Source organism: Sinocyclocheilus rhinocerous, unplaced genomic scaffold (genome assembly GCF_001515625.1).
Source record: "Sinocyclocheilus rhinocerous isolate Xijiao unplaced genomic scaffold, SAMN03320098_v1.1 scaffold659, whole genome shotgun sequence".
In the NCBI taxonomy this organism is placed as follows: Eukaryota; Metazoa; Chordata; class Actinopteri; order Cypriniformes; family Cyprinidae; genus Sinocyclocheilus; species Sinocyclocheilus rhinocerous.
Window position 1 is genome coordinate 2,133,724 of NW_015652995.1, and position 9,359 is coordinate 2,143,082.

Genomic DNA, 9,359 nt, shown 5'->3' on the forward strand with positions numbered 1-9,359 from the left:
TTGTTGTGCGATATATTGCCTCAGAAATAACTGCGATAAGCGATATTATTGTCATTTTAAAGACCATTTTATGCCACTGAATATATAATCATAATGTAACCGCATAATAATGCAAGAAGGCCTACACACTTCCAAATGACAACAAACTTTTAATTTTTAAGAATATTTAGATCATGGAAATTAAGTATCAAAATATTAGATACCTTAAAAAACCTGAATAAATAGTAAATAAAAATTTTCTAACAAAAAGTGCAAAGCAACAAGTAGAAAAAAAGAAAAGTGCACAAAGAACTTGTATGGAGATTTGTCCATCTACAGATTTTTCCTTCTTTTCTCTGTAAATTAAGGGTGCACACTATTGCTGAAAAACACAATCACTACTTAGCAGTCAGATGTCCGTATGCACAAAGGCACAGATCCCTAAACAAGACCATATCTGCAGATGAAACTTTGTTTGTAGAAGCATTTTTTTTATTTGGACTAGCACCTCATGACTACACCACGTTATGTACGAGAAGCTGCAGAAGACACAGGCGCAAGTGGAATGTACAAAACATGGTGACATTAATTTTTAAGTAAATATATTGGGCGATATATTGCGTCACCAAAAATTATTGAGGTCATGTACATATATTGCGCGATAAGTCGATATATTGATTATTGCGACAGGCCTATGTGCAAGAACACATCTTAAAGGGATAGTTCACCCAAAAAAGAAAATTCTTTCATCATTTACCCATGTTGAGTAACTATGGAGATTGTGTTGTTCCAAACCTGTATGATTTAGAAGTAAATGGTAACCAAAACGGTTTAGTTCCCATTCCCAACATTCTTCAAAATACAAATCTTCTTTTGTGTTCCACAGAAGTAAAGTCATAAGTTTAAAATGATATGAGGATGAGTAAATGTTGATGGATTTTTCATTTTGTGGTGGACTATGCCTTTAAAGCTTTGACCCTCACACACTAATGATTTCTGCTGAGGTGTTTGTGTGAACCTTAGGGACTCTTGTGGTGTGGCCCAGGTGCGCTTTGTCATTGGCAGTAAAATTATAAAGGTTTAAAAGGCCTGACCTCAGATCTGCCAGCGTTATACCACCTCATTAAACAGGCTGTTGTTGTGAGAAAGCATCTGGAGAGGGAGAGAAAGAGAAAAGCAGTCAGGTCAGTGCACACATTTGCTTCGTCTCCAGAGCGAGGGCTTACTGATGAAGAAGTATGCATGATTTGACACTAGGTTTTGCTCCTTGACAGTCACACAGGGCTGCTGTAGATGTACATGTTGTATTTTTGGGGATAGAAAAACAGTGCAAAGGGATAGAGATAATGAATTCCATCTGCTTCCAGTCAAATAATACATTGGTAGATTAAAATCATACATATGATTTGTATTTGACTGTATTTGACTTGACTTTGCGACCTGTAATGTAATTGTCACAAAATACATATATTTGCTTTGTCACAAATATTTGTACCACAGTAATGCACAGGAAAATGAATGAAAACACTAACTTAAGTTTCAATTTTAAATATTATGCCTAATAGTAAATTAGGTACATTTGTAATCTATGGAACAGTTTTATTTAGTGTAATGGGTTGCACTTCTTGTTACAGATTAAATTAATGTATGACCATCTGACATATTATACTGGAAGTTATATCTCTTGTAATTTTCTAGTGTTTTTTTCAGTAACGTTAGTAGAGCATTGCTCAAAAACAATAGTGTAATGTACAGTATGATGCAACAAGCAGTAACAAGGTTTGAAATTTGCCTCAGCAACAATTAGCAAGTTTAATGAGGCTTTAGTTGCCATCTGAAATCCGATGTAAGTTATTTTTAATGCATAATTCATTTTTTACAGTTATTCAATACAAAAATATAAAGTTCCATCTTGGTTGAGAGCAGAATTCACTGCTTGGATTCAGTCTCGACGTGTCGAGTGCAAAAAACTAATTTTTCCTTCGTTCAATCATTACTTTATCATTAAAATAAATAAATGAATAATTAAGTGTCTAAAATATAAAATTGCTTGCCGTAATTGCGTGATGTAATAGCAGCAATATGTAAACCTGTTGCTTCATGATATTTCACAAGGGACAACAAACCGTGCATCACTGGGCTACGCATCGTGTGGGCGTGGTTTGCTGCGAAAGAGGGCGGTGCCAATATGAGTGACACAGAAACGATCAAATCAAAGGTCGCACGGTTGCAGGGCTGGAGATATTTGTTTATAGTGGAGCGCTTTCATAAGTTGGAGTCGTTTGTCACAGGCGCGCGTTCATTCGGAGGTGCTGTGAACGGGACTTGGTGATCATGTGGACCTCAGCAGCTTTCGCTCGGAGTTAACGCTCACATATCTGGGAAGATGTGGTCAGCAAACTTCAAACATCAGCCGATAAATTACTACAGAGAAAACAAACCAAGGGACGAATATCAGAATACGTGACAGCGTGTTGTTTGAGGATGGAAGGGAACGGATCGGAGCGGACCGCGCTGCGGCGATTCGGGGACAGCGGCATGATGCTTCTGCCCTGGACTAAACAGATCCTGACGGTGGTGTGGGAACACTTGCGACTGCTGGTCCAGGTCATCTGCTGCACTTTAATGACGGGTAAGTCTGCTTTTACTGATTCATATATTTGCATTGAAATGTTTTGCTATCCTTATGCTTTGCCATTGCGGGATTACATAATTATATTTACAGTATAGATGCACTTATCTATAATAATGATGTAGATCGCTGTATAAATATATTATTCTTATAGCATAAAAGTGCAAACTGCGTAAAAATTGTAAAATGAAAAAGTGCATCAAAGTGCTGTTGATCAGTTCGGTTGCATTTGTACGCTTGATACAACATTTTCATATTTATTCATTTACATTCATTCAGCTTTTATCCAAAACGACTTAAATAATTATTTTAAAAAATATTTTCTTTAGAGGAGAGTGACAAAAATGTATAAACAAAACATTAATGCAATACTGAATTTTAGTAAAACCAAATAACTCAAATTTTCTAGAGCAAAGGTGAAGTTGCAGGGTTTTTGTTTATTATAATAAAATTGATTATTTTGTATTTATTTTATTTTACCTGGATAATATATGCATATTATATTTATACTATTATTTTTATTATTAATATTTAATTTTATTATTTAATTATGTATTTATTAATTAAACATCTTTATTATTATTATTATTATTATTATACACACATACATACATATTATTATTATTATTAGTAGTAGTAGTAGTAGTAGTAGTAGTAGTATTTACTTCATGACTAGTAGTAGTAGTAGTAGTAGTAGTAGTATTTACTTCATGACATTTATTTTAAATGAGAAGGGACAAAAACTTTGCATAAAATATGGATAATATGGATTGTTTTTTTTCTATCAGTATTTTAACATTTTATTATTGATTAAAAACGTATCATTCATTCATTTATCCATCCATCCATCCAGTAACTCTTTGTTTGGTCCCCAGTTTTCCAGATGTTCAGGTTTGAAGTCCATCTGAGAATTACAGACGAGACAGGGCAACACGTTCAGCACATGACAAGTGGGTCAGGAGACCATTCTGACAGTTTCCTGCTCTCATCCTTGTTTGAAAACAACAAAAACATAGTGGTCGGGGGTTCCAATCCACTTTCGAAATTCGTCAGGGACCCATTTGATGTGAGTTCCCACTCCAGAGCTGTCCTGTCCAGTCTGGTCGGCGATGAACTCTGTTGCTCCTTAGTGGACGACCTTGTGTCCCACGCAACAGAGTGTCTCAATGACACTGAAGATCTCTATATTGGAGATCACTCCATGTGGAAACATGGATACGACTGGACCATATTAGGAGGATCCGAGAGGAAATGCGCAGAGAACACCTGCACGTTTACTGCACATGTGTCCGGGTTTTCTGCAAAGGAGTTTGTAAAGCATCAGAAGCCCATCGGTGATCCTGATTCATGTAGATCATCTACAGAGGAGGTTCAAGCTCCATGTCAAGTGCAGTCAGTCGGTCAATTCTCAGACAGCGAGTTCAGCTGGGGAAGCACAGACAGCTCTTGTTTTGAAGGAGAACGAGAGGAGAATGACAAACTGTGGGACCTTCTAACCAGCTCAACGGATCCATATCACCCTCTACACTTCAAGGCATGTTTGTCCAGTGCGGTTCCTGAAAAAAGCAAAACGCAGGTGGTTTCGAAGGCTGAAAGTCCCACTGTATCACATTCCACTGTGTCTACAGGCTCCGATTCTTCCAAACCAGGTTCTGAAGATGAAGAAGAAGAGGCCTTATGGAGGTCCCTCTCTCAGAATGATGACCCATATCATCCACTGAATTTCAGAGCCCCTCTTCAAAGCAGTATTTACTTCATGACATTTATTTTAAATGAGAAGGGACAAAAACTTTGCATAAAATATGGATAATATGGATTGTTTTTTTTCTATCAGTATTTTAACATTTTATTATTGATTAAAAACGTATCATTCATTCATTTATCCATCCATCCATCCAGTAACTCTTTGTTTGGTCCCCAGTTTTCCAGATGTTCAGGTTTGAAGTCCATCTGAGAATTACAGACGAGACAGGGCAACACGTTCAGCACATGACAAGTGGGTCAGGAGACCATTCTGACAGTTTCCTGCTCTCATCCTTGTTTGAAAACAACAAAAACATAGTGGTCGGGGGTTCCAATCCACTTTCGAAATTCGTCAGGGACCCATTTGATGTGAGTTCCCACTCCAGAGCTGTCCTGTCCAGTCTGGTCGGCGATGAACTCTGTTGCTCCTTAGTGGACGACCTTGTGTCCCACGCAACAGAGTGTCTCAATGACACTGAAGATCTCTATATTGGAGATCACTCCATGTGGAAACATGGATACGACTGGACCATATTAGGAGGATCCGAGAGGAAATGCGCAGAGAACACCTGCACGTTTACTGCACATGTGTCCGGGTTTTCTGCAAAGGAGTTTGTAAAGCATCAGAAGCCCATCGGTGATCCTGATTCATGTAGTTCATCTACAGAGGATGTTCAAGCTCCATGTCAAGTGCAGTCAGTCGGTCAGTTCTCAGACAGTGAGTTCAGCTGGGGAAGCACAGACAGCTCTTGTTTTGAAGGAGAACGAGAGGAGAATGACAAACTGTGGGACCTTCTAACCAGCTCAACGGATCCATATCACCCTCTACACTTCAAGGCATGTTTGTCCAGTGCGGTTCCTGAAAAAAGCAAAACGCAGGTGGTTTCGAAGGCTGAAAGTCCCACTGTATCACATTCCACTGTGTCTACAGGCTCCGATTCTTCCAAACCAGGTTCTGAAGATGAAGAAGAAGAGGCCTTATGGAGGTCCCTCTCTCAGAATGATGACCCATATCATCCACTGAATTTCAGAGCCCCTCTTCAAAGCTCACCAGCTACACCAATACCTTCAAAACATGATTCGCCCAGTGACAACACACAAAATAAAACCGATAGACTCTTAAAATCTTCAAGGCGCTCAAAGCCGCCGTTACCACCAAGTAAAGTTGCTCGCCATTGCTGCCACAAATTACCCGTTGAGACATTATCAGTGATGCCATGGAGAAGACATGTTGGTCTGACTGCTGTTCAGGGCAACCAGAGGAAATGTCCCACTTTTAAGAAGGTAATTATCAGTAGGTGCGGTCACTGTTGTTCAGCGAATTTTTGCTATTGGGAATTTCGATTTCTCCATATAGAATTTGCAACAGGTTCAAGTTGGTCACGCAGACTCGCCACACTGACCGTCAGAAAGCTGCTTGGTTTGAAAGTGATTTTTGCGTGAGCTGTGCTTTATACATCGCAACACTATTGACAATAGACCGTAGACCTTTTTGCCTGCAAATTTTTGCCAAAGATTCGCTAATCTGACCGCACCTTTATAGCGCTTTAGACAACATGTCAGCTGAAAGTCATTGCTTGATAACAGCATATTGCTTATATTTTCCAGGTGAAATTTTCTCGCATCGTACAAGTCCACAAGATGCAAGCTTGGTCCTTTGCTTTTCAAGCATCTCGTAAGGGACCATGGGAGGAGTTTGCACGGGACAGAGACCGTTTCCGAAAGAGAATCAATGAAACTGAGAAGGCCATTGGTTACTGTTTTAGTTTGTCACACAGGGAAAAGCTGTGGGCCTTTAAGGACAGCGTACAGAAGAAGTAACCAGCCCTTGATCTGCAAAAAGTGGTTTCCGATTGTAATTATTGATCTTATAGTTCCCTGGCCAGCTTCTAGACTGATATATTGACTTAAATTGACATTTATACCTCACTGCTGTGTCCCAACACACATTGTACCTTAACTGCTACTGAATGTTACTACTGCTGTTGCTACTGATTTTTTTGCTATGCCTGACAGATTCTTCAGTGTGACTGATCTCACACACATTTATTTTTAACACAAATTGTTGATATGTTGGAGTACTAGACTAGTGTTTTTTTTATTTAAAGAGATAGTTCACCCAAAAATGAATATTCTGCCAACATTTACCCTCATGCCATTCCACACCTGCATAATATTCTTATTTCTTTGTGAAACACAAAAGAAGACTTTTTGAAAAATGACATGGCCTTTTTTTCCTGTACAATGGAAGTCAGAGGGTTGTTGTTTTGTTCAGTGAAAATAGTTTTAAATAGTTCAGTAATAATTCTTCAAAATATCTCCTCTTGTGATTCACAAAAGAAAGAAAGTCACAGGTTTGGAATGATAGGAAGAAGGGTAAAAGATGACAATTTTCATTTTGGGGTAAATTATACCTTGTTTATTCCAATGGTTTTAAACGGCGTGAAAATAGGCTGCTATTATTATTATTATAAGTTAAAGAAAAGGCAAATAGCAAAAATGTAACAAGGTCAAGTTACAATACACCTCAATGTTTACATTTTTCTATATATAGATATATATTTGTTCAAATACACTTCCATTAATAAGTTTTACGGTCAGTAAAGATTTTTTTATGCTATTAATACATTTTTAATACTCTTAATTACTACTTTTATTCTGAAAGGACACATGAAATAAAAAGTGACAGTAAAAACATTTATATTGTTACAAAATCTTTCTATTTCTAATAAATGTTTTGTTCAAACATATCACAGTTTCTTCAAAATTATTAAGCAGCACAACCATTTTCAACTCCGATAATAATAAGAAATGTTTCTTAAACAGCAAATCAGCATATTAAAATGATTTCTAAAGGATCATGTGATACAGGATCACAGGATTTTTCTGAATATAATAAAATATAAACGTTATTTTAAATGGTAATAATATTTCACAATATTACTGTTTAACTGAATTTTGATCAAACAAATGCAGCTTTGGTGAGTATAAGAAACTTCTTTCAAAAACATTTAAAAATCTTACTGACCCCAAACTTTTGAGCAGTAGTGCATATGTTGAAAATTACATCCTACAAAACAGATGCTGTTATAAGATGTTTGCTACATTTGACTTCACTGATCATTGCAGTTTGTACTTGAATGACAGTAAGTCTTTTGCTTTCCAGAAACATTTTTTTTAATATACACTATTACTCTGCAAATGTTCCGTTATCACATCCTGCGTTTGTTGAATGTACAGTTGTTTCCTTGCACACTGTGTCCTGGCTCGTTTGTTTTGGTTCATCTTACTAGTTCATTGTGTCTCAGACTCTGAATGTAGAGGTGCAGAGCTCCTGCGAGACCGTCATGTGCAGCCCCTGTAAGAGAGGGTTAAAAACAAAGCGTGATGAAACTCTCTCCCTTGAGGAGAAATCAATTAGCATCTCCCCTCCACACATCAGCTGCAACACAAGCTTGCATGCTGCAAAGACAAGCAATCGTTTACGCAATCTTTCATGCTGTGACCGCAGACTGCAGGTCTAATTTAATGATGCTTTGTCCACGAGTTAATTAGATGGCATTCCAGACACATTTATTGATAATGTAAAGGTGGACACATGCTATTATGAAAGCGTTTAACACTTATTAGCAGTAACAAGACTGACTGGTTGTCATTTATATTTTTTTCTTGTTGAAGCAGTGCCTGTTTGAAAGCAACAGATTTGAGAGCAGTTTAAAGGAGGGTTGGTAGCTGGATGCATGCATGTGGCGCTGCTATGGTGTCTTCCTCTCCTAAGGTGCCTTCACCCAGGTGACCTTGGTCTCTAGGCAACCAAGCACAGCGGAGAAATCAATTAGCATCTCCCCTCGACACATCAGCTGCAACACAAGCTTGCATGCTGCAAAGACAAGCAATCGTTTACACAATCTTTCATGCTGTGACCGCAGACTGCAGGTCTAATTTAATGATGCTTTGTCCACGAGTTAATTAGATGGCATTCCAGACACATTTATTGATAATGTAAAGGTGGACACATGCTATTATGAAAGCGTTTAACACTTATTAGCAGTAACAAGACTGACTGGTTGTCATTTATATTTTTTTCTTGTTGAAGCAGTGCCTGTTTGAAAGCAACAGATTTGAGAGCAGTTTAAAGGAGGGTTGGTAGCTGGATGCATGCATGTGGCGCTGCTATGGTGTCTTCCTCTCCTAAGGTGCCTTCACCCAGGTGACCTTGGTCTCTAGGCAACCAAGCACAGCACTATTTGGCAATGAGAGGATTGCATTTGATTGCAGCAGGGGCTGGTGTGTTGTGGGAGGGCAGCCAGCATGGCCCCAGCCTCTATTACTCATCCTGGGGAGTCTAATGCTTGAGAAGTGGGATCTCTGGAGTCACAATTACAAAGCGCTGACTGCCTGATGCAATAGAGCAGTCAGCAGCAACAGTGTGTGAGACAAAAAAGAAAAAGGTATCAGACACATCTCATGCTGCAGAGAGAAATTCGAGCTTGGTTGGTTATTACATAGTCACTTTTAAATAGTACTGAATGTCAGAAATGTGCACAGTCCGTGTACATTTAGTGGTTAAAAACATGAATCATTACAAATGGTGATGGTTCCTTGTCTGATATGTAAAAAATATTTGAATATTCAAATTAGATGCAGCAGCTTCACAGAGTTATTTTGTGAATGTGAGTGAGAGGCCTACCGAAATCTTTTTTGGAGATAATTTTTTGGTAATTGCTTTTTATGTTTGTATGTTTTAATTGTTTTGTGTTTGTATACAATACTGTGCAAAAGCTTGCGGTCTGTAAAATTTTTTAATGCTTTTTAATTATTTTAATGTTTAATGTGCTTAAAATTTTTGAGGAAACTGTGATACTATTTTTTCATGATTCTTTGATAAATAGAAAGAAAAAAGAACAGCATTTATTTAAAATAGAAATCTTTTGTAAAAGTCTTTACTGTCAATATAATGTTATTACATATATATATATATATATATATATATATATATATATAT

The 9,359-nt window shown here is 37.7% G+C and overlaps 1 protein-coding gene across 1 annotated transcript; it reads left to right on the forward strand.

Annotated features, from left to right (window-relative positions):
* Positions 1-2,239: 2,239 nt before the first annotated feature.
* LOC107715199 (uncharacterized) lies at positions 2,240-6,503 on the forward strand. The gene is made up of 4 exons (XM_016521255.1): positions 2,240-2,611; positions 3,487-4,356; positions 4,533-5,638; positions 5,963-6,503. Exons 1-4 carry the CDS (start codon positions 2,464-2,466, stop codon positions 6,173-6,175), a joined length of 2,337 nt encoding a protein of 778 aa, XP_016376741.1. The 5' UTR covers positions 2,240-2,463; the 3' UTR covers positions 6,176-6,503.
* The last annotated feature ends 2,856 nt before the right edge of the window (positions 6,504-9,359 follow it).

Excerpts from the sequence above, each read along its gene's own strand:
- LOC107715199 (XM_016521255.1), top strand. The coding sequence starts at position 2,464 with ATGGAAGGGAACGGATCGGAGCGGACCGCGCTGCGGCGATTCGGGGAC. Across the intron at positions 2,612-3,486 it reads CTGCTGCACTTTAATGACGG|TTTTCCAGATGTTCAGGTTT; the intron begins GTAAGTCTGCTT and ends TTTGGTCCCCAG. Across the intron at positions 5,639-5,962 it reads AATGTCCCACTTTTAAGAAG|GTGAAATTTTCTCGCATCGT; the intron begins GTAATTATCAGT and ends TATATTTTCCAG.